This window comes from Xenopus laevis, chromosome 3S, assembly GCF_017654675.1.
Source record: "Xenopus laevis strain J_2021 chromosome 3S, Xenopus_laevis_v10.1, whole genome shotgun sequence".
NCBI lineage: Eukaryota > Metazoa > Chordata > Amphibia > Anura > Pipidae > Xenopus > Xenopus laevis.
In genome coordinates this window covers 37,523,791-37,550,349 of record NC_054376.1, presented here as the reverse complement: position 1 = coordinate 37,550,349, position 26,559 = coordinate 37,523,791, and the positions used below count along the sequence as shown (strand labels likewise).

General features: G+C 42.2%; 1 protein-coding gene across 2 annotated transcripts in view; it reads right to left on the bottom strand.

The window, feature by feature from the left end:
- The window catches only part of igdcc4.S (immunoglobulin superfamily, DCC subclass, member 4 S homeolog), a 56,014-nt gene extending 32,162 nt beyond the window's left edge, over positions 1-23,852 (bottom strand). For both annotated transcript variants that reach the window (XM_018255252.2, XM_041588198.1), the window contains exons 1-2: positions 23,501-23,852; positions 1,650-1,943 (exon numbers count right to left, since the gene is read on the bottom strand). In XM_018255252.2, coding sequence (XP_018110741.1) covers positions 1,650-1,943; positions 23,501-23,570 — 364 coding nt within the window. In that variant the 5' untranslated portion in view covers positions 23,571-23,852. The remainder of the gene's footprint in view (positions 1-1,649; positions 1,944-23,500) is intronic.
- Between the last annotated feature and the right edge of the window lie 2,707 nt (positions 23,853-26,559).

Here is a 26,559-nt window from a genome sequence, read left to right as displayed (position 1 = left end):
CCATCATTTTTGCCGACCAGGCCAGGTGGCAACCCTATGTACGTTACATATGAAGTTATGGTGTATTGTGTATATCTAGACAACACCTAGCAAAGTTCCCACTCTCTACTAAAGCCTTTATTGCAAAGGTCTTCAGAATTTTGGGTTCACCCCCCTCCCACGCCTTTTTTTGGTCCAGCATTTGGTCAGGTCTCCTTAGCTCATAAAATGGATACAGAGATATAAAACTTAATTGTAATAGTCACTTTCCTATTGCTCTTGATACCCAAAGCATTAACCCTCACATGTTAATTCCCCTAATTTTCCTTCAGGTTCATACACTCATTCACTACTTTGGGTCCTATGCAAAGTCATATTGTCACTTCCCCAACCATCACCATGTTAGAATGCATGCAAGGTCATTCTGAACTCAAACAATTCAATGTTCATACCAAGGTTGGACTGAGCCTGCAGGACACCAGCATACGGGTGGACCCCACCAACCCAAGCGCACTTCCTAGCATCCCCACCAAAATTTGTGGGCATTCACCAAGCTCCCCTAACCTGCCTCCATCGCTGACACAAAGGACAGAAGTGAAAAGGAACACGTGGCATGGGAAGAGGGGTCTCTGGACGAGCTCAAGATTGGGGTGGGGCTCCTAAGGGGGAGGTGTGGTGGGCCCGAGACTTATCCTAAATTTTGCTCAATGCCTCTGCATGTGCATGTAACTTGAATCAACAAAAAATTTACATAAACTAAAAATGCTGAAGAGCTGCAGTTTGGGTGTGTCTGGCAGCAATTAGGAAACAAAGGGGCCCTGGCAATGCAATAATTTGGAGCCCCTGTTCAATGGAAAAATAAACTATATGAATCATAAATGCTCAATCTGTGCTCCCCCAGTTGTGGTTGTGTTCTCAGCACCCCCCCCCCAACAGCCTTCCAGTTTAAAGGAGAAGATAAGGCTTTGTGCACTTGGGGGTGCCAAATGTTAGGCACCCCCAAGTGATTGTATTTACTTACCTGAAACCGCGGATTGGTGCTCCTATCAGCAAAAAACTGCACCGTCCCGGGTTTATACCAGTGAGCACCACGGATTGATCCTCTTCCAGCATCTTCTTTCTTCAAATTTCCCGGGGCAAACGCATGCGCAGTTGAACGAAATAGCCGACATTTTAGTTAAAGTTCAGCTTTCCGTTCTATTCCGCATTCGCAGCCGTGCAAAGGAAAGAAGAAGCAGGAAGAGGATTGCACCGTGGTGCTCACTGGTATAACCCCGGGCCGGTGCAGTTTTCTGCTGATAGGAGCACCGGCCCGGGGTTTCATGTAAGTCAATACAATCACTTGGGGTGCCTCCCCCAAGTGCACGAAGCCTTTCCTTCTCCTTTAACACCAGCAGGGGGGCTGCAGGTGGACTTCCCTGGTTTATATGATATATAAAATAACAGTATAGAGTTTACATCTTTTGTATTTTTATGTAGGTTTTCTTCAAAGGGGCCTTTTTGGATATTGGTTGATTGGTTAAGAGAAACCCTACCTTAAAATCAGGCATTTAAATAAATATAGCAATGATGCCCTAGGCTTCATATCAGCAGGTAAAAAGGAAAAGGAGTTTTATGCTTAATTATAATAAATAAGGTATGGCTGGGAAAGGGGGTGTTGTGGGACCCACTTGCCAGTCTCACTGTGTGACTTCTGCCTGTTACAATCCCAAAAGAGTCCTGGGCTGCACAGGAATATTTTCCCTCGATGTTGTCACTTTCCATCTGCGATATGACCAGAGACCCATTGCGGAGGACTCTCAGGGCTTCATCTGCTTTCAGCTGAACCCCATCCTTCTTCCAGGTTACATTGTACGGCACCTCTCTGCTGCCCACCTCACAATGTAAGATGGCTTCCTGGTCTGGTAGGAGTACAGTGTGTGTCTGGCCGGGGCTGCAGCTGAGGTCCAGCCAGATGGTCTCCCCTGCAATAAAAAATTAACACATCATTTAGCAAGGATTTGGGCTTCAAACAGGATAGCACGAGTTCTTTTATGAAATGCAAATAAATTGTTAAATTTTTAGGATAAAGGTTCCATTATCACAGAAACCTAATTCCAACCCAAAACAACTTAAAGCATGGCCTGCACAAATCTAGTAGTCCCAGAGGTGGAAAGGCGATACTGTATATGCCTAACACCCATCATAATATTTTTAAGGAACTGTTCAAAACGTTTAGGCTTTCAGGTTTAGACTGTCAACTGTTTAAGACCCCAAATGTTTTCTGTTACACTAACGGATGCCTGGTGCCATGTTCTAATTTACCACAGCACAGAGGCCAATCTCAGAAGCCTTCCAATACCTGAAATAGGCCCTGTTCACTGTCAGTGAGGCTTAAATCAACACAGTCTGTTTACTCAAAGGACCAGTGTTCACTCTGTGTGGCTCACCAGACCAATGTATGGACTATACCTTCCAGCTTCTCATGCTAGCCAGTAAAACAAACTCTGATGGCTCCAGTTTGTATAACCACATATGGTTTCTCTGACTTCTATTGCTAGAACTGATGCCTGCACAGTCATGAGAAAAATCATTGGGTTGCAATGGAACTATCACATATTGCATACATACATGGTCTAGATTGCCAAGATACCAGGAGATCTCCTAGTGGGACCAGGTGTCAGTAGACCCTCAAGTCTACCCAGTCAGTTGATCTAAAATCTGGCACTATGGCTCTCCTCCTGTACCTTAGGTGACTGCAAGAGTCTCCTTCTGTTGAACTGTAGTACTGCCTTCATCTGAACATAAACTCAGTCAGCACTCTAGTCTAGTGCCCTGTAGAAGCAGAACATCAGTGCTGATCCACATAACTTACTGTAAAGTTCTTGATATTGCATTTTGAGGCAACAAAGTGCCCTTGTTCAGTAATGCTCTTCAGAGCAATGACACAGGTAGTGATTTGTTACCTGTGGGAAATCGCTGGAGACAAATCACCACAAAATATAATGTCATCTGGTTCCATTAGAATCACACATTTAAAAGACTTTATGGTGGTTAGCTTCCAGTTGAATTAGGAATTTCCCATAGGGACCAAATTGCTACATGTGCCTTTGTAAAAACGGGAAAAGGGGAAGAAAAAGGACCAAGAAACAGAAGAGAAGAGAAAGGAAGGTGGCTATAGGAAGAGAGACAAAGGCAGAAGAAATCAGAAAAATAGAAGAAGGCAGGATGAGTGGGGTAAGAACAGGCATTTGGGAGACTAAAAGAAGGAGAGATAATTTTAAAGTCGAATCAGGAGAGGACAATGGAGCAAACTAGAGGAAATAATAAAACAGGATGTGTTGGCAACTTGGCACTATAAGGAATAAAGGATAATAATAATATCAAAAGAAGAAAAGGGAAACGTAGAGAATAAGAGAGTGGTTCCTAATAGGTCACAGTAACAACAGTCTAGTGCTATACATAATATACTATACTAGACAGCCAGGCAAATGCTTTTTGAAAAAAAACTATTATAACGTTGTTATGAAATATGTGAGATTTGTTTTTTTTTTACCATTGAAACATCCAAGCTGAGACATGCACTGACAGTTGAATGATTGTAGAATGGATGTAATGTCACTTTTTCCCCCCTAATTCAGGGGCAGACCTCCATACAAACCTACATGCCACAATATGCTGTTTCAAATAATATTTATTGGCAGCAGTATCTCTGAGTGCAGTTTATTATGTGGAAGAGACACAAGGTCATGCTGGTTTCAAGTCGTTTGCTTGTCTGATGACTCATCACCCTTTAAATATAATCCATTGTGCGTTGATCTGCAGGCAAGAAATAGGCCCTGGAAATCCTCTTATTTTATCCACATGCCCAAACCACACAAATGCCAAATTTCAATCTTCAAGAGGGCTGTCAACTTACAATTACTAATTAGCATGGTGTAAATAAGCTACAGCATCATTTTGGAATGTAGCTACCATCTGGTTTCTAGAATGACAGACCCTAGCAACCCAGTATTTTTTACAATGTTAATCTGCTATGAATCAATGGAGCAAATTCCCTAAAGAAAGGCTATGACACACTTCATGCAACTTCGTCAGGCGCAAACTCGCTACCATTACGCTAATTCACTAAAATGCAAAGTTACGTCTCAGCAGCCGAGCACTGGCGAAATTTCATTAGCGTAACTTCGTCAGCCGAGCATTTCAAAGCGAACTTTCGCTAACATTCATTTCTGCTTAGTGAATCTTCGTTACTGCACTAAAACTTAGGTCAATTTGAATAGGGCGGGTACATATAGGTCATACATATGTCTTTATTAGTGATGTTGGTGCAAATGCTTGAAGTGGCCACTTATTATTACACATGTCCAAGGAAGTAAAATTAAGACAAGAGAGATCCTTTTATGCCCTAGACATGAGCCCACCCTAAAACAAATGTGGCATTCCCCTCAAATGGTAAAAAAAAAACATTTGATGTCACTGAAATAAGACTGAGGTCTAAGCTAGCGTATGAAATTCTGGCGAACGAGGTAACGTAATGGAAAATTCACACTTTAGTGAATTTGCGCCGTAACAAAATGTTTGCCTGAGTGATGTACTCTTTCAGCAACGAATTGTCCTCTACGCCCAGGGCCGGAACTAGGGGTAGGCAGAGTAGGCAAGTGCCTAGGGTGCAAAGCTGGGGGGCGCCAGGCATGTACCTCCTCTGTCGCCTACCCTAAATTCGGGCATGCGCACACGAGCGCCAATTCGCTCATGCGCACGCTAAGCCGGCGATGCGACTGCCCCGGCTTGCCTAGGGCGTCTGGCCAGCGTGCCCCGGTTCTGTCTACGCCTGTTAGTAAATTGGTGATGTCCCTGGGGATTGTATTTCTGCCGAATTCGAGCTAGCAACAGCCACTTCACCGTTTAGAGAATTTGCCCCAATGTATAGTTAGCTCTTCAAAACAGTGGTTTGGAGTAGCCACCTCCAAAATAGATATCATGCGACAGAATAAATCCACTGTAGAGCTGTGTCTGTGCAGTTAAATTTACGTTTATTTAGAGATGCAATGCACTACATGTTTCGGATTACTTGAACCCTTCCTCTGGTGCAATATACCCGAGGTGCATTTTTAACAATGTCAGAGTGAAGCATGCAGAGGAGAGGGTCTAAGCAAAACGCAAAGAAAGTATCATCCTCTTTTCATTCAGCTGGTTGGCTGCCCCTATGGGCTCAAATTAGTGGACTTTGGAGTGTTTTTTGTTTTTGTTTTTCTGAATGAAATGCTAGTAGGGTTATAGCTATGTTTTATAGGCTTGTAATTGTATTATTAGCTAAAATAGGAGAGAGTGATATATATTTTTTGTACAAAAAACCTGTGCCATGCAATATGGTTACCAGGGTCACTAAACAGACTGGTACCTTCCAGTGACTCAGGTTTTTCTTGTCCTTTAAAGTGAAATATATCCCATATATAAGGGAGCTTAAAGGAGACAAATTTCTAATCTTTTGTATACAAGAACTCCCCCTAGGTGACTTTTAAAATACTATTGTTTTGGTGATTGCTAACCCATTTTAGATCATCTGTGACCTTCATTTGGGGTTTAAAAATAGGCAGCTATTTATAACATTCATGGAATTAAAAGGTTTGAGAATCCTTGATGGAGAAGGACCTAGAAGTAATTATCTATATAGTATGCATTGTCAGTCATTGGTAGCTAGGGCCAGCAAGATATTAAAGAGGTTGTTCACATTTAAATTAACTTTTAGTACGATGTAGAGAGAGAGTGATATTCTGAGACAATCTGCAGTTGGTTTTCATTATTTATTATTCGTGGTTTTTGAGTTGTTTAGCTTTTTATTCAGCAGCTCTACACTTCGCAATTTCAGCAATCTGGTTGATAGGGTCCAAATTACCCTAGTAACCATGCATTGTTTTAAATAAATTAAAAAAATTTGAAAGCTGGAAAAAGTCAGAAGTAGGCAAATAATTTAAAAACTATAAAAAAAAGGGGTGGGGGGAGACCAATTGAAAATTTGCTTAGAATCAGCACCTTTATAAGATACTAAAAGTTAATGTAAAGGTAAGCACCCCTTTAAAGATCAATTATGCACACACCCACAAGTGTAGGAGGATGTAATGGAGAGCTAATGCCATCACTCCCTAAATGCATCTTGCACCTTAAGTGGATTTGCATCCTTTTTTGCTACATCAAGTGCAAATGCAGTGGGAAAACGATGCATTATGGGAAATGCAATTATGGGGGGAAACTATGGGGAAACATTATGGTTAATGGGGTATGGGTTTTGGAAATTGCACTTAGCACACAGGACCTGCGTTTGTGACTATTATTTATTAATATTAAAGGTCATATTGTTTCAAAGAATGGAAAAGCAATTCATCCACTTTACAAAGCACAGGTAAAGCCGTATGCAGGGCAAATTCAGTTTCCACTGCTCACAGTGTCGGACTGGGCTGGCGGGATACCGGGAAAAAACCTGTTGGGCCCCGGGCTCTTGTGGGCCCCGCCGGCCCAGATCCTTCTTAGTGGTGCTGCGTGACCCCACTTTGTCATAGGTTGCGGCAAAATAAATTTTGCTCATGTGCACAAACGCTGCACCGTGTGCACACGTAGGTGCCCGGCACAACGCGCATATGCAGATACGCGATGCAGCACGCCGGAGCAGCAACGGGGGCTGGAGGGGGTCCTTGGGTCAATAGCCCCGGTGGGCCCCAAGCCCCCCAATCTGACCCTGTGCCCGCCTCTCTCTTTGCCGGCAAGGTAATCTAGGGCACGCGCAGTGCGCACTGCTGGGGTTTATTGACGCATTGACGATGGCGTATTGACATCAGCGCGCAAGGGCGCCAAATTCAAAAGTATTTAAAGGGACCTTTTATTTTTACTCATTGCCGGTTGTTTGGTCCGTCTTAGTGAATTCCTGGGTGCTATTCTGATTCTTGTGTTGGACTCCTGCTTGCCTGACTTTCCTGACTTCTGTGATCCTGACCTTGGCCTGTTACCCGACTATTCTGAACTCCGTTATCTGACCCGTGCCTGTCTTGACCATTCTGATTGTACTCCAGGCTTTGATCTTTGCTTGTCTGTGACCGTGACAAAAGGCTTGACAAGATGGGTTTGTTCACACAGTGGAAGACACGCTTGAAACGTTTACAATATTATGTATTTATATACCTGTGGAGCATGCAATAAACCATCTGATGCCATGTTCAATGATTCTCTGTAGGACATCCCTTGAGATAAGCCGGTTTCACCTTGACGTGTGAAAAGGGTTTTTCTGATAGTGAGTGAAAGTAAGGAATTCTCTCCATAACTTCTCTCACTATAGGAAAAACCCTTTTCACACCACAAGGTGAAACCTTCTTTCTTGTAGAAGCAGCTATAATGGTAGATTCATCACATCATCAGCTTTCAATAAAGATTTAAAAAGCCTGTTTAGCAAGTGAGGAAATACACGGCTGCTGGGATTGAGAATTATATGAGATTTTTCATACAGTGACTTTCTGTTTTAGAGTCTGGATGGAATTTCTTTTCACCATTTGGGGCAAATTGAGGACAGATTTTGGGGTCTGCGCTGCACTTCTTCTGGATCCAGTGGAAAGTTACTTAGGATCTATGTTTGAGGAAAAGGTTGGCCATGACCATTTTCAACCTGATTAGTTAACGAACTGCAAAAATGCTTTATTTGCAGATACCTAATGCATAGTAAACCCCTCGTGTTAATCTAGAAGAGCTTACCCTTCCTGTCCAAACACCTCCTCTCACCCCTTCACTGTCTGTTAATATATATATACAGAGCACTTGAATTGTCCATGTTGCTGTCAAGCTACAGTACATATTCACCTTCTGCTCTTGAGCCTAATGCGTGCAAATACATTATTTTACCAAATTAGATCAAGCGTGATAATGATTTTTCTCAAGAAAAATATCAATAAGAATCTATACTCCAGACATTCATTCTGTCACTAATCGGGGAATCCAATAACTATACTGAGTTAAGTAGGGATTAAAATGATGTTGTGTTTGGTAGAAGAATACTTCTGTAGACATTGTTTGGTTCTATGCATTCAAGTGGCTGTTCCTGCTGCAACTGTGCTTGTACAAAGTACAAAAAGTGACCCAAAACCTACTGGTGGGTCCTAGGATTATTGAATTCCTGCTAGGGACCATGCCTGATGCACAAATATAATAAATACCAGATTTAATCAGATCATTCCCCCATGTTTCTGGGATAAATAGTTTTTAACCGTTTACCTAGTAATTTCTAGCACTAAGGGCGAGGTCACACATATGTGGTGTTTTTAAAAACATTGAGTTAAGCATAAATACACCAATGAAACCACATTTAATAATGTGCATTTTTCAGCCGGTAGCTTTCGTTTCCCAACATGCGTTTCTGTTTTTTCTCGTTCCCCACAACCAGAAGAATTTTGTTAAACTTTTGTGAAAAAAAACCAACCAGAAAAGCAACTTCAGTGCGTATTCCATTATTTTAAGTAGGGCTTTATTTCATGCGTCTTTGCGGTCGACCGCAAATTTTTAAAGGGGAACTATCTTGAAAATGGAAATTTAATATAAACTTCGTCATGCTGAAATAAGAAACTTTCTAAATACAATCAATTATAAATTCTGCATTGTTTCTGAAATATTCAAGTTTATATTGACTATCCCTCCCTCAGCATCTGTTTCTCTTCATGCAGGAGTTGGGTGTCAGATGAATGATCCAATATAACTTATGGGGGGGGCTCCTTTCCTAGCAGATGTATTAGAGCTCACTCAAATAACTGATTCCAGTACAAACAAAATCTAACAAAATAAATGCCCTTTGCACAAATTCTGCATGTAGAGAGACAGGATTTCTATTGATTTTAATAGAGTGAGCTCTAATACATCCTCTAGGCAAAAGAAGCCCCCCTATAAGATGTATTGGATCATTCATCTGACACCCAACTCCTGAATGAAGACAGAATGTGCAGAAACAGATGCTGAGAGAGATAGTGAAGTTAAACTTGATTATTTCAGAAACTATGCAGAATATTTAATTGATTGTATTTAGTTTCTTATTTCAGTATGATGAAGCTAATATTACATTTTCATTTTCACGATAGTTCCCCTTTAAGATAATTTATACACTGTGGTTTGATAAGGAAGGCTATGGGTAGTCGCAAACAGTAACGTAACTGGAGAGGGACGGGCTCTGGTGCAGGACGTGCCGCCGGGCCCCGCCCCCCTCCGTATCTGATTATTTTACACGAAATCGGCCGTTGCGGCCTGGAAATCGTCAGTGCGCGAGCTGCCGGGGGCCCTGAGCGGGTGCGGGCCCTGGCCCAATTGCACCCCCTGCTCCCCCGGTAGTTCCGCCACTGGTCACAAAGCAGTGCCCTTGATAAACTCTTTAGGAGACTATAAAAGCAAAATAATGATGTGACCCTATATGAGGGCCCTCGACCAGTCATGTTGTATCATGATTCAATGCCACCTAAAGCTTTCACATCTTCTGTAATAATGCAAGGTGATACACAACAGCCAAATACAGATGGTTTGTTCTAACACAGAGATGCAACTGCATCTGAATGCACTCATAAAGAATAGTGATGCCAGGAACTCAGTCTTGCCTGCCACATGGGAACATTACATGACTGCAGCAATAAATTGATACAGAGCACTGATTTACTTACACAAAATAAATTTAGCCTCAGAGATCCACACGAGGAAAGATTATGAGGCCAGATTTATAGCTTGTCTATAGAGCAAATGGGTTACTGGGATAGCAAAGTAAAGAGGCCATTGAAGGTTGGTTGCAAGTCTATAAATATTGCTTCTGTATAGGGGAGCTCACAGAAGAATCTCATGGTCCTCAAAGAGATATTTATAGCAATATATATATATATATATATATATATATATATATATATATATATATATATATATATATATATATATATATATATATATATATATATATATATCCAAGGTCTTCACTTGCTTTAATTATACTATAATAGAAGTTGGCTCCAGGCTGTTCAGGTTACTCAGTTAATGTTTAGGAACAGTGGTTTTGAGCAGTGGTGGGTGAATATGTCCCGTTTCGTTTTGATGAAAAATTTGCAAATTCCCCCCCAAATTCACATAAACACCAAAAAATTCACAAAACGTGAATTTTGATGTTCGTGTAAATTTTGACGCCGTTTGTTAAAGTCAATGGGTGTCCAAATAATGTTGACGCGCGCAACGTATTCCGGCGTGCATCCAAAATTTTTCTACACTGGTGAATTTATGCAGCAGTTTCGCAAATTCGCGTCTGTCGAATTTATTCATCATCACTACTTTTGAGGTATTAGATTCGCACCCAATTAAATCATACAGACCTTTATCTTTTCTGACTTATGTGTAATAACATAAAAAATAAAATATTATAAAGAGCAATTCTTTATTCTGCGTTTTCAACTCAACCCATGAGAATGAAATCCAGGCATACTCTTTAGATTCCTCCACAGAAATAATGTTCCATCTGCAGAGATAATGTGCAATGGATACATTCTGACTGTATTAATTGCTTTATGCAATTAAACGGGGCGTATAAATGTCAATTATAGAGAAACCACAGCCTCTGCATATTAAGACAATTAAGAAAATACAAGGCAGCTGGCCCCATGCTGAGCAGGAATAATGGGAAGATTGTTCCAGCTAAACGAAACCCACTTGGCTAAGTGCAATATGTACAATACAAAGAAGGTAGCAAATTCTATATGTCACCTCCCATGGATGTACCCGGGCCTTAGCAGGCAGGTAGTTCAGCAAGGAACATTGCTTTTTATCAATTTTTCAATGTATCTATCCATTTTAGGCCACCAGACATAACTTCTAGCAAGGGCATATTTACACTGCCTGGGTGACTCTCATGTTGGGCTTTCAGAATATGAGTCTGACCTGCTTTGGGAATTACCAATCTATTTCCCCAGAAATAGCATCCTTTGTATGCAGAGAGTTCATGCTGGTGTTTCTCAAAAGGTGTGAACTCTTCTTTTAAACTTATTTTTGGCCACCCCCTCCATACCCAGTTCAACACTCGAGACAATACTGGGTCGGTAGCTGTCATATGGGCAATATCTGATGCCTGCAGAGCAGAACTAGGTAAGTGCCTACAAGTAAAAGCATCTGCATTGCCTTGTCTCTTTCTCTTCTCTTGGAAAGTGTCTGTGACACTCACATGCTCAGTGGGCTCTGAGCAGCTGTTGAGAAGCTAAACTTAGGGGTCGTCACTAATAATCCAGCAGAAAATGAGGTTGGCCTGTAAAATAAGATGATGCTACAGGGTTGATTATTAAATTCTGATGCTAGTTGCACTGGTTTCTGTGCTGCCATGTAGTTATTATCTGTATTAATTACTAATCAGCCTTATATTGTGACATTTCTATAATATGTGTACTGTATATTGTGAGTGGGTCCCTAAGCTCAGTAAGTGACAGCAGCACAGAGCATGTGCAGTTAATCAGCAGTGAAGAAGATGGGGAGCTACTGGGGCATCTTTGGAGACACAGATCTTCCCTGCTAAAGGACTGCCTTGGGCTGGTAAAGAAGCCCAAAAAAAATGTACATTTCTAGCCTACTTATTTAGTTAAGCTTTAGTTCTCCTTTAGAACAGCCCCTATTCCACAAGAAGAAGCATCACATGTAAGGTTAAGAGGTTTATGCAAGTTATAATGTACTAGCACACTATCTGATGATCAAAGTCTATTGGCATCAGTGAATGCCTGCTAATGCAGGGTGACCACTTGCAAGTAGCATTTTTATCCAGCAGCCAGTGCAGTGGCTCAGCCACAGTAACTTTGTCTTTCAAGAAGGAATAGTTAAAATTTAATAGGCCGATACATTTTTGCAGCTCCTGTTTACTTTTGGAAACTGGAGTTTCATAAATGGCTTTTACTTTTGCATCTGTTGGATGTATCCCATTTGCATCAACTTTGTATCCCAGGAACTCAACAATGACAGGTTAGAAAGACAGTCATCCATACATTTCTGGAACACACCTGGTGCAATGCAAATTCCAAACTGCAACCGAGTATCTTTAAATGTTCCTTTGTGTGTGATAATTGCTGCATCATCCACTTGCAACTGCTGGTACAGGTATGGGATCCATTATGCAGAAACTATCCATAAAGCTCCAAATTAAAAATTGATTTCCTTTTCCTCTGTAATAATAAAACAGTACCTTGTACTTGATCCAAACTAAGATGTGATTAATCCTTACTGGAAGCAAAGCCTGCCTACTGGGTTTATTTATTTTCTAGTAGACTAACGGGGGAATGTAATAAAAATCGCTAACGGAAAAACTATTCGCAATGCGAAAAGTTATGCCTTTGCGCGAACAAATTTTGCTTTGTGCGAATTTAATATAGCTTTTGCGAGCCCGGAAACTGTTTAGCGACCACTTCCGACAGTGAAAGACCGTTTGCGAATTTTATAGTTTGCGCCAATGCGCAGTCAATGTAATAAAACTTCTTACTGAAAAAGTCGTTATGTTTGCTCCAAAAGATTACGACACCTTCAAGCACTTCTTATGAGTGCGCAATTAAAATTCGCAATGCTCAATTAAAATTCGCAGTGCGCAATTAAAATTCGCAATGCAATAACCGTTTAAGGAACAATATTACATTGCGAGATGTGGATTTTTAGTCTTATTGGTGCAAATTGTTTTGCTCTTTGCGACTTTTATTACATTCCCCTGTTAAGGTATTAAGATCCAAATTACAGAATGATCTGTTATCCGGAAAACTCCAGGTGCCAAGCATTCTGGCTAACAGGTCCCATACCTGTATGCTTGTGCTTAATCAAGTTTGGCAAATAACTTTCCTCTAGCCAAGGTGCTGAGAATCTGATTGACAGCAAGAATTTGATATGGATGTTTCTGTATTTCTAAATTGCATTTATAGTCAGCACATATCCTTACTTCTCCATTTGGCTTCGGTACAGGCACTTTTGGGGTGGCTCAAGTTGAGTGGGTTACTTGGATTAGTGCCCCTTGTTGCACCAAGCGATATATTTTGGCATATACTTTTGTAAGGAGAGCAAATGGTGCAGGTCGTGGCTTCATGCGTATTGGGACAACTTTGGGATCAAGAAGGAATGATACCGGTGAGCCCTTAAATTTGCCAATGCCTTTTTTACATACACTGCTAAAGTCTTGATACTTTGCAGAGAGTCTGGAATTTGTTGTGTAATTTACTCCAGTTAATTGAAAGCCTAGGGTCTCAAACTACTCTACTCCTATTAAGCTTGCTCTATGTCCTTAGTGATAATGAGGCATAGTTTTCTCTATCTTTTCCATAGTGGACTTTAACGAAGCATGCGCCCACCACATCCACAGGCTTTTTACTGTAGTCAACAAATCTAACTTCACATAGTAAAATAGGTGGGCAATCACAGCCTGTATCTACCTCCATTCTACATTTAGATCCTTATAGCTTTACATCGGTGTATTTCTTTTTGCGCATTGGGCTCATTTTCAACACTTTTCAACATAATTATCTTTCTGCTTTCTTCTGAGTAGTGTTATTTTGGATTTTTATTATATGGGTTGCATCCCCAGATGGAGGTGCTCTGGCTCGCCTGGGTCTCTGTGGATTATCAATTTGGCAGCAGACTCTCGGTATGTGGCTGTGACGCTTGCATTTGTGACACACGGCATTTTAGAAACGACAGTTTTGGTGCAGGTAACCTCCCCCACAACGGTGGCACCTTACTTTTGCTGGATCTGATACCTGCGCTGATGCAGGCTGTAGTTTAATATCAGGCTTTTTATACCCTTGATGCAGCTCTGGTGCAATAACTGAACTGGAAGAGGCCTGTATCTCCTTGGAATGCACAGATGCAGCCTCATAAGCAGGTGCTTCCTCCTGGGCCAAAGCAAAGGTTAGGTTGTGCTTTGCTAGTAGCCTTTTTTGCAGTGCTACATCCCTGACCCCACACACAAGGCAGTCCCTTACCAAGGATTCCAAGCTGCTGCCAAAACGACAGTTTTCATCTAATCTGTGCAGCTCTGCTAAATAAGCAGCATAATACACCTCACTGCTGGCTGCATCTGTTAAAGTGGAACCTCTTAACAGTTTCAGATATTATAGGTGCAAAATGTTTTTTTAAGCTGCTTAATAATTTCCTCAAATGAGCAGTCACTGGGTTTAGTGGGGGATACCAGAGAGCGAACAATCTAATCAGTCTTAGAGCCTATGACACTCAGCAGCACTGCACATCTCTGCACAGGGACTGTCACCTTATTTGCCTCTAGAAAGAATTGCAGTCTCTCTGCATAGGAATCCCAGGAGGATGGCCTGGCAATGACAAACTCCTCTATATGGCCCAGGGACACCACTATAGGAATAATAAAGACTCTTAAGTCTTTTTTCACTGAGATCTTGTAATTCTAGATTTTTATCCCATATCCTCATTACCAGTATTATATTCTGGACCCTGTATTAGTACAGATGAGGTTCACAGCAGCTGGTAGTAGGACAAACTCACAATAAAACATGGCTGAACTGCCAACAAAACACCCCCCCCCCAAAATGTTTGCATCAAATACAGAATGCAGGTTCTGTTAAAGAATGAGCTTTTAAATGGAATAGTGGGAATAATGATGATTTGACTACATGGTATTTGTTTGTGACTCATTCTGTTTACATATAATCATGCATCTTGTATGTAATTTACTGTATCTAGATAAAGTTTCAGCACATGTAGGTCTGAAACATATTGCATGTATGTAGTGTTTGCAATAAAATGGGAATAGCTTCCATATCCTTCCTATTTGGACTCCACTCTATAAAGGGGTTGGATGTTACTGGCCATCTACTTAACACTGTGACCATGGAGCAACAAAATGCACATACAGCTGTTCTTATTTTGGCAAATCTGATTAGTAGGGGCAGAGTAACTGTGCCAAGTGCAGCGCCCCCTGCCAATGTTGTTGGAATTTTGGGGCGAAAATGCAGCATTGTGGCATGAAAACATGATGATTGTGCTCAAAATTGCACTTTGCTCACTGCATTTGAGGACGTTGGCAAAAAAGGGGATATTAACAACTAAAGTTAAAGTTTGATAAACTGAACTTATTGTACTTAGAGATGAGAAATAAACATGATACTTATTGTGTTAGCTAGACCCAATTGACTGCAACCCAGCGCAATGTCAGCAGCTGCAAAAGCCAACAATGTATCACAATCAAATCCAATGTGCTGTTGTGCTTTAGGCACTGAAAGCTGTTAATGAGAGAGAAGGACAACTACATTCATTAATGTCCTTTTTAGTAGTAATGAAAGACATTACTAACGTGTTGCACTTAAAGAGGAGGATCTTAGGAGGGAAATGAAAATGGTAATTATACATGTGTAGATTCATGGGCATCCTTGAACATTGTACAAGCACAATTAAATGATGTTATTCTTTACTAGGGGAGGTACTGAAGTGTTTAACTTCAGCCAATAATTGTAGGGGCTCAAGAGTCTGTCCCTTGTCACAGCTACCCCGAAATCAGTGGCGTAACTATAGAGGAAGGTCTGCTTCCTCTATAGCTAACAAGAACTCCCCCCCTTTCCCCAGCCGTGCTCTTACCTGTGGCGGGGAAGCAAAGTGTGTCGGCACGGGGCGGAGAGGGGGCGGGGTCTGGGCGGGAAGTGGGTGGAGGAGGGAAGTGGGCGGGATGTTGGGGATCGGAGTGTGCTGAGCTCCTCTGAAGATTTTTTTGGCAGGGGGGGGCGGCGCACTCTAGTTATGTCACTGCCCGAAATCCAGGGGAAGATGAGTGAGACATGAATGAGAAGAGCTTCAAGATAGGTAAAGGCACCACTATTCTAAGGCTACTACCTTTTTATCTGTACTGAGATTTGCAGGGATAGAAGTTAGATGTAACAGGGGCCTACATTTGTAGGGAAATAGATACTTTTCTTGAGGTTAAACCATGTATTAGTGTTGTTCTAAATATAAAAAGCACAAAGAAAATGTGATACTGTTAAAATGCTCTGAAGAGCATTAGCAGCTAAAATGGAACAAAAGAATCCATACATTTCAAGTCAATTCAAAATGAACTCCCATTATCCTAGCTTTTTTCTGAAAGCCAAGCTACCAGTGGTGAATAAGAATATGTATAATATATTGTACATATATTATATATAATATAAAGCGAATACTTTACAAAAGTTGATATTTTGGACCCTCTCTGCCGTCCTTTCTCAAGACCTACAAACAAAAACCAATGAATACAAAGTAACTGTCGCTGTTATGTAAAGTAATTACAATTATTAGTGATAAGTTAGCAATCTCCCCCAGTGTTACAAATATATCAAACCTCTAATAGATACAGGAATGTAACACGTGTCCTGCTGTTTAGAGGGCCCTTCCTTTGTCCTACAGTAGAATACAGGGGTGCAACTACAAAGGAAGCAGACCCTGCAGTTGCAGGGGGGCCCAGGAGTTTAGAGGGTCCAAATTAATAAGCAATTTAAATAGATCTTGATAAGATAGGTCAACTCACTAATGTTTTGGGGTCATAAATTGAATTTGCTGTGGGGCCCAGTAACATCTAGTTACACCACTGGTAGAATATTAGGAGATATGCAGTAATGTGCGTGCAGATGGGCTGCCACTTCAGTCCAAAAGACAGACTTACATTTACAAAGACTAGGTCGTAAACAGAACAAAAGGAGGAGAACGAGATGCCAACATACCAATGTAAAAATAACAACTAACATAGGATGATTCTTTATATAAAGGGCCACATAAAGGTCACTGGTCATAAGAGACCAACCTTTGCTGTAACATTTCTCAGGTATTCTCTGATCCTTACAAACCACTGTGGAGCTATAGGAGGTTATAAAAAAATCTGCCCTTACATAGTTACATAGTTACATAGTACTTCCATTAGGAGTGTGCCAACTGATATTTTCTCCCCACCCCCATGCCACATAATGCAAAAATTATGATTTTGGACTTCTTACTGAAGGATAAAACTATTAGTGCAGACATAAGAGGAAACGGTGGCCATCCACTGGCAGATTAGAGCTGCCATTAACAGTCCTTTAGACCAATTCGGAAGCTTATCTGTGTATGGGGGCTTCCAATAGGTCTCCCAGATAGATAACTGGCCAAGATATCGATAAGGGAAGTTTGATTTTTTTGGCAATCAAGGGCCACATCCACTAGTTGATGCGGTCCTCATCCTGCCGGCGCCCATTCTCTTCCCTAGGGCCGAACATTTGTATTTACCCGATATCGCCCTGCCATTGGTGGGCATATCAGGGAAAGATCCGCTTATTTGGCGTCCTCGCCAAACGAGCAGATCTTATCGTGTATGGCCACCTTTATACTTCGCATCTGAAATGCTGATACCACCGTCTCTCATTAGTTATGTACAGCATAAGTGTGTAAAGTGGACTGTAATGGGTTTCCCTGACCATGCCAGAGGCATACTGCAAGCACAAGAACTATGTGTGCCATACTCTGCCTGTTCTATGCTCCTTGTGTGTGCCATACTATGCTTGCCCTATGCTCCCTGTGTACATAAATCTTGTCAAACAACAGCACTCCAAAAACTCTATACCTTTAAAATGCCTTTAATGGTCACATATCAGGGCAGCAAGTACAAAGATGCAACATTTTGAGTGGTTCCCCACTCTTTATCAAGCATCCTCTATGCTCCCTGTGTGCCATACTCTGCTTGGCCTGTGCGCCCTGTGTGTGTCCTACACTGTCTGCCCTATGCTCCCTGTGTGCCATACTCTGCCTGTCCTATGCTCCCTCTGTGTGCCATACTCTGCCTGGCCTTTGCTCCCTTTGTGCCATACTCTGCCTTCCCTATGCTCTCTCTGTGTGCCATACTCTGCCTGACCGTTGCTCCCTGTGTGCCATACTCTGCTTGCCCTATGCTTCCTGTGTGCCATACTCTGCTTGCCCTATGCTTCCTGTGTGCCATACTCTGCTTGTCCTATGCTCCCTGTGTGTGCCATACTCTGCCTGCCCTATGCTTCCTGTGTGCCATACTCTGCTTGTCCTATGCTCCCTGTGTGTGCCATACTCTGCCTGCCCAATGCTCCTGTGTGCCATACTCTGCTTGCCCTATGCTCCCTGTGTGTGTCCTACTCTGTCTGCCATATGCTCCCTGTGTGCCATACTCTGCTTGTCCTATGCTCCCTCTGTGTGCCATACTCTGCCTGGCCTTTGCTCCCTGTGTGCCATATTCTGCCTGTCCTATGCTCCATCTGTGTGCCATACTCTGCCTGGCCTTTGCTCCCTGTGTGCCATACTCTGCTTGCCCTATGCTTCCTGTGTGCCATACTCTGCTTGTCCTATGCTCCCTGTGTGTGCCATACTCTGCCTGCCCTATGCTTCCTGTGTGCCATACTCTGCTTGTCCTATGCTCCCTGTGTGTGCCATACTCTGCCTGCCCTATGCTCTGTGTGCCATACTCTGCCTGTCCTATGCTCCCTGTGTGTGCCATCCTCTGCCTGCTTAATGCTCCCTGTGTGCCACACTCTGCCTGCCCTATGCTCCCTGTGTGCCATACTCTGCTTGCCCTATGCTCCCTGTGTGTGTCATACTCTGTCTGCCCTATGCTCTCTGTGTGCCATACTCTGCCTGTCCTATGCTCCCTGTGTGTGCCATCCTCTCCCTGCCTAATGCTCCCTGTATGCCACACTCTGCTTGTCATATGCTCCCTGTGTGTGCCACACTCTGCTTGTCCTATGCTCCCTGTGTGTGCCATACTCTGCTTGCCCTATGCTCCCAGTGTGTGCCATACTCTGCTTGCCTTACTCTGTACCCTGTGGGATATGAACCTGATAAGGTTTCTTCTGGGAGTGTATTAGCATTTGGAAATTGTTGTTAGGGCCCCAAGGTGTTGCTGGAGGGGGAGGGGTACTGTGTTATCTACAGAAGAGGAGGCAGCATATGGATTTAAGGGTATGTTTACGGTATATTTAAGGGTATGAGTGATGACCGATATCATACCTCCCAACATTTTGGAAGTAAAAAGAGGGACAAAAATTTTCCGCACGTAGCGCAGCAATTTTTTGACCACACCCCTTTCTGTGGCCATACCCCCTAATTACCATGTTTGTTTTACAAAAGTTGGCAGGTTATGAAAGTTTGAAAATATTTCTCCTTATCTAAACTGTGTTTTTGGGTCTCAAAATTGTTACAAAGTATCTTATTTGCACCTGTTAGCTGTTCTGGGCTCTCTGCTAAAAGCCAATTAAGTGAGAAACTTTGTTTCTTTTTCTGGCTGTTCAGTGCATAGAAAAGAGGGACTTTCCAGTACAAATGAGGGACTGCGGGTTGAGCTGTCAAAAGAGGGACTGTCCCTCCGAAAAAAGGACAGTTGGGAGGTATGGGATATCCCTGCAGTGAGCACCAACCATTTATTGTTTTGGTGTGTTATCACCATTAATGTGGACAGGGTCTTAAAAGTTCTTGAGGTAGCATGGGTGTGGTGTAAATTGGTGTGGTTTAAAAGGCGCATGGTCAACACTGGCTTCCATTACCAGCCCTCCACCACATAGGCCAGAAAAATTCCGGCCCTCAGTAACACAGGCGTTGTACAGGACTGTTCTAGACCATTGTAGGACTAATATTGGGAGGCAGGTAGATTTGCTTAACCATTTGGCAGGAGGGTGATCTGTTGTTAAATATTATCCCACAGGACCTTGGGACAGTGACCAAGAGCTGATCTTTGAACACAGATTAGCTTTTATCCCTAATGACCACGTATTGCTTTCAGACTTTTTTTTGGGGGGAGTAAAATGTAAAAATGTTTTCTTGTAATATTATTTAAAACTTGCAGCACAGGTATGGGATCTAATCTGGAAACATGTTAACATGTTACAGAAAGGACATCGCCTATAGATTCCATTTTATCCAAATCTGATCTTTTAACAAGGATTACCTTGTGCTTTATCCAAACTAAGATTAATCCTTAGTGGAAGCAAAAGTCGCCTATTGGGTTTATTCAAAGGGGACGTGCCACCCCAAGAAATAATTCCAAATCCTGTTTTTTATGTTATTCAAAGAAAATAAGCTTCACTTACACTATATAAGTCTTGATTCTTTTAGTCTTGGAATCACAGAAAGCAGGCAGGTGCCATTTTGTGGACTGTTATTGAGGCAAGCTTTGCATCATACCAAACTCTTGTTTATGCGTCAGAATTGGGCACCTGATGCCCATGAACTGGATACACAATTAGATTGTGAGGAGGGGGAATGTGGGGAGGGCACTGACATCTACAGAGCTGCTACTGCCATGAGGTAGGGTAGAAATCTTGGCAGTGAGAGGCCAGGACGGCAAAAAGTCATCTCCTGTAACTTTAAGAGCTGAATTTCCAGTTTTTAACTCCGCTAGTGCAGAGGGCGCTATTGAGCTCATTATATTAGTGCAGAGCGGGGGGGGGGGGCATCGTGGCTGCTGCTTCAGATGTCTACAACCCCAGGATCATCCCTGGACATCTCGGAATAGCATTGTATAACTACACCTCTATGCCGAGACATAAAGGAGGGGCAGGCAATATATGATTGATAGCTGAGACTTTTAAACGAGTTTCTAACATGTATGCATGTTTTAATAACATAACGATTTTGGGTTTCATTTCAAAAGAACTTTTACTATACAGCATTGTATGTCTGGGTGACAGGTCCCCTTTAATGTTCCGAATTATGAAAGATATGTTATGCGGAAAACCTCAGGTCCCAAGCATTCTGGATAACAGGTCCTATATTGGTTACGGTTGTTTTTTGAATCTGATGTCTTAAAATAGATATTATACTGACCCTTTATGTTGTTAGAAAGAGAGATGCTTGTGATACTTGGCAAACCACTATTATAACCACTAAGAAGCACTCTGCTACACTTACAGATGACATTTCAGATTTCCTCATAGGCAGAATCAGTATGGGATCACCCATTCACAGGCTCAAAATAACATTTGTGTGTTTAGTAGAAAGAAATCCTATAGGAACCACTTAGAAAGGGTAAGGCATACTTTGGCTCACAACATATTTACAAAACAAATCCATATCTATAATGCTCTTTAGAGGGACAATTTTTTTCAGAACTTGATCTAACACAGTCCAGATTTAGACTCTGCGAACATTATATGTGTTTGTGTTAGTCATAGTACATAGTTACATAGTTACATAGTTAAATCCAGTTGAAAAAAGACCAATGTCCATCAAGTTCAACCCCTCCAAATGAAACCAAGTATCCATATACAAACCCCTCCATAAACTATATATACTCATACACTAACTATAGAGCTTAAAGGCATTAACTGAATCAGCCATCACAACATCCCCCGGCAGTGCATTCCACAACCTCCCTGTCCTGACTGTGAAGAACCCCCTACGTTGCTTCAAATGAAAGTTCTTTTCTTCTAGTCTAAAGGGGTGGCCTCTGGTACAGTGATCCACTTTATGGGTAAAAACGTCCCCTGCTATTTGTCTATAATGTCCTCTAATGTACTTGTAAAGTGTAATCATGTCCCCTCGCAAGCGCCTTTTTTCCAGAGAAAACAACCCCAACCTTGACAGTCTACCCTCATAATTTAAGTCTTCCATCCCTCTAACCAATTTAGTTGCACTTAGTCTCTGCACTCTCTCCAGCTCATTTATATCCCTCTTAAGGACTGGAGTCCAAAACTGCACTGCATACTCCAGATGAGGCCTCACCAGGGACCTATAAAGAGGCAAAATTATGTTTTCATCCCTTGAGTTAATGCCCTTTTTATACAAGACAGAACTTTATTTGCTTTAGTAGCCACAGAATGACACTGCCCAGAATTAGACAACTTGTTATCTACAAAGACCCCCTAGATCCTTCTCATTTAAGGAAACTCCCAACACACTGCCATTGAACCTCATTTCCAGTTTGCTGCCCAGTTTTCTAATTCAATTCAAATCACTCTGTAAAATGGCAACATCTTGCATAGAACTTATAGGATCCATGCTACATGCAATAAGAGTTATTGCTTGTTACAACCAAGCAAGCGTTCACCGTTATCTTGGCTATTTGGTCACTGGGGCTTGTGTTTCATTTGGTCTGTGGTAGGAAAGGAAGAAGCATTTTGGCAGTTCCACACATAGGGTATCGATACTTACAATCATGCAGTTAAATAAGTGTCTGCGCAGAGTAGGCTTATTGTTATATATTGACTGAAGAGTGCAAAGGCATGGAAAGGAAAACCTGTAGCAGATTACAACTCCCTGTACCCTCTGGCATGGTGGTGGTGGTGGTGGAGGGGAATTCATGGAGCTGTGACATATAATAGTCTGCATCTGTTATTGCAGCTTGGTACAGGCACTCACTTTACTACCCAACATTTCACACTTAACAGGTGCTAAAGCTTTGTGTGTTAAATGAGACAGGCTATGATGAGTTTCTACCAGAACACAGGGGGTGCCAAAATCACCAGTTTCCCTTTGCATCTGCAACAAGGTCCTGGCAGCTCAGTATGCCCCTACATCAGGATGCTGGATTGGATGAATCCCAATAGCACACACAGCCAGCATTCTGCATAGCAGCCTCTATAATAGACTGCGATCCACCCCCCACATGTAATAAAGCAAGCGTCTTGCCCTATGGGGCACTTCTTCCCCAGTGCTGCACCGTCGTCTAGCATCAGGAGAAATAAAACAAAGGGGCACCCAAAAGTCTAACTTTAAGCCAGGTTAGAACCCAGAATCATGCACTGAAAGGGTAAACGTTCACATTAAACTCTAGTCGGCTGCTAAACACCCAATTGGTCAAATGTCCACCCAATGTTAGAATAAACATGCAATGAATACTGATATAAGATAATAAAATCATTATATCCCAGTTCTATCATTATCCATGAGCTATCATGTAGCAATCTGTAGTAGCACTTTATCAAGCTGCTAATGGAGGCAGATAGAAAGTGTAGCAAGAGGCGAGGCAGCCAGGTGCCAAAAAGGCATAATAAATGAGCTTGTCAGTGCAGCATCATTAGGGCATCCATGCTACAGCATTTGGGCAGCGAGTCAATGGGGCCTTTTACTAGCCGGGATGTCAATGAAACCGACGGTGTATCAAGGTGTTTATTCACAACAGTGGGATAAATATTCATGCAATGGAGGCAGGGTTTCTATATGGCATATGTGAGTATCCCAGCAATGTAACGGTCCCCTTGGTGATCAATAACTCCCAACCCCCGGAAGAGACAAATGGTTAGATACTGCTGTAAAACATAATAATATAAGGAATCAAATATGTATGTGCTCATAGCATCCCCAGTTCCGCTGGGTGCCAATGTTGTGCACATGATTGGAATGCTGCATCCATCCTTTCATTCCTGAAATGCAGACTTGACTGATCTGGCAAACAAAGGGTGCCATAGAATTTGCACAGATGGCTATGCTGCCCCTTTAGATCCCTGCAGGGTTACATGCCATAGGGAAGGACATGCAAACCTTTCATCATTATTTGCATCTCTGCCATCACCCAGCAGCACCTCGTGTGTATCAGCCCCCCATGCACAGTACTTACTTGCAGCCACCACCAGGACACAGCCAGCCCAATGCAAACCCCACAGCAGAGATAGCCTTCCCAGCGCCATGTAGGGTGCAGCCTCCCTCCCAGGCTGCCTGCTCCCCTCTCTCAGCAGCCAGGGGTTGCACAGAGGGGCTCCCTCTCCCTCCAGTCAAACGCCATCTTGCACAAGTTTTTTTTTTCCTCTCTCTCTCTTTCTCTCTCCTTTTTTTAACCCCCTTTATGTTTGTTTAGGCAGCTGCAATCTCTGTGTCCTTTTACTGCCATCTATTGGTTATTGTGCCTGTGTGAGGACATTATTCCTTACTGTCTCATGTTAACAAAAGGGTCACATGTTCTCAAGATCGGCAGCCCCCTCACTATTCACAGCAGGGGGGCAAATTGCCTTTTGGAAAAAGCTTGTGAAAAACATGGGAAGTATGTGGAAAAAAAAAAACAGAAATAACAAATATTAAACTGCAAAGGACAGGGGTCTAAAACATTTCAGAGATAACACTGGGGAATTGCCATTAGCATTTATACAGCTTCCCTGGCACACAAAAAATATGGGCTACAGCTAGGGTTGCCCCCTGGCCGGTATTTTACCAGCCTGGCCGGTAAAAATGATGGTTGATCCCAATGTTAGGGATAGGGAAAAAAGATAAATATATAGGAAGGTCGGTATTTTTTTCCAGAAAAAGTGGCAACCCTAGTTACAGCCCCAGAGAGTGGTGCCTACTCCCTAACAACAGTTGCACAGACACAGCTATTTCTATATTTATTGAATATGTATCCCTTATAAAATGCACCTGCATGTACAAGTCATAGCAGGACAGCAGGGAGAGTTTACAGAAACTGCTCTAACGGCCCCCCATTTTGCTAGAGGTCACTGCTTGCTGGTGGCAGCGGGAAACCAAGGGTGGTTATATATTAACACAAGTAAAATTTGCCCCAGAACAGCAAAAAATAAATAAAATAGTAGCCACTGATCTGTTTGCATCATTTAACTGCTGACTTGTTGCTATGGGTTACTGAAGCGGAACGCATGACACATACATAACCCATCAGAGATGTCAGTGGCCATTTAGTCCTATGAAAAATATATAAAATGGCATTCTGTATAAGGGAAAGAAAGCAGCTGATAGGGATAACCTCCACTCTACTGTTTTGTTTAATAAATACTGACCAGTTGTTGGTCAGGCACTTTCTAGAGAAATGCTGATCTCAGTATGTCCGATCCTGTAAAGGAGAGGTGGGCAAACTGCAGCTTAAAGGAAAACTATATCCCCCAAACAATGTAGGTCTCTATAAAAAGATATTGCATAAAACAGCTCATATGTAAAATCCTGCTTCATGTAAATAAACCATTTTCATAATAATATACTTTTTTAGTAGTATGTGCCATTGGTAATCAAATAGAAAATTGACATTTTAAAAAATAAGATTTAGCCCCTGGGATCGTAGGATTCACGGTGCACACATACAAACCATACATGTTAGGTCACATGAGCCAATTAACAGACAGAGTTGTGTCTTTTGCTTCCTCACTTCTTCCTGTTACAGTTAAAGTTGTAGTATTTCTGGTCAGGTGATCTCTGAGGCAGCACACAGACCATTACGAAATGGTGGCTCAAGGCAAGAAATGTAAAAGGGCAAGATTTACTTAAATATATATAACTATTTGGTAAGATTCTTTAGTATGCGACATAATATGATATAAACTATCTGTTGCTTAAATATTCATTTTGGGGGTAAAGTTTCCCTTTAACTGCAACTCCCAGCATGCCACTGGCAGAGTCGGCACACGCAAGACACCAGGTTCGACTTTTCCATGCACTTGGACATTTACCAGTTTAAAAAAAAAACACAGACCAGAGGATAAAACTTTTTGGCACAACCCTAATGAATAAGGATTTCCATATCCTTCAAGCAGTCACACGAGGTAATTTCAGGGCCGGATTTACATAGTGGGCGCCCCTAGGCCCACTGCCGTTCGTTGCCCCTCTCCCCTCCAGGGGGACAGGAGCAATGGGGATTGGCGCATGGGAAATTTAAAAAAATGGTTGTATCTCCAGCGCATCCCCAGTGTTTTTGAACCAATGTGGGTGTGGTTGTGCAGCATGCCGCCCCCCTAAAATCCTGCCACCCTAGGCCCGGGCCTAGGTGGCCTTTCCACAAATCCGGGCCTGGGAATTTTGGCCAAAAATGCACTTGAAATACACCCCATACGCACAGTGGGTGACCAATTGTCATTGGGCGGTATATTGGCATTTTCTTTCTGGCAAAGAAAAGGGGGGCCCTGTGGCAAAAGCCCCGATGGGCCTCCAGTCTGACTCTGCATATTAGGAATGCAGCAAATTGATTCAGCCAGGATTCAGTCAAATCCAAGTGACTGGCTGAACTGAATACAAATACTTAACTTAATAAATAAAAGTGAGAGGAAGGGGAAAATAGAGCCGAGCACGCTGCTAAATAATTTTTTACTTACTTGTTTCTTCTGACACATTCAACTAAATAATTAAAGCAATCTGCTTAGAATAGCACTCTGAGAAATGTGACATTTCTATTTAATGTTTACATTGTCTTTAAATAATGTGGTATGGTATAATTCCCTCAGCAATTACCAGGGTATGAGCTAGATCAGGGGTCCCAAACCTTTTGTGGCCAGGGGAACAAAAAAAGAGACAATTTTTTTCCTAGGACCGGGGGGGCAGAGGGGGTCGGGGGGTCAGGAGGGGTGCGCCGGCGTCAAATTTGGCACACCGCACTCTTTGTTCTGCTGCCCAGTTCAGGACTGTCCACGGCCCGGTGGTTGGGGACCCCTGAGCTAGATAACTCATGATATTTTTATGTATTTTTCCCTGTTCTGTTATTTTCCCGATTAACTACGGTATATATAAACTGCCAAATGCTGGACCAAATTTACTTTTGCTTTGTTATTCCCCTGGTTTGTAAATAAATCATCTGTAATAAACTGTTGAAAATCTGTTGATAGTAGGATGAGAGGCCATTATTGGTTGTTGCAGTTCATACCTGTCTTTTACATATAATAGTTATTTCTAATTAGAACTACTACT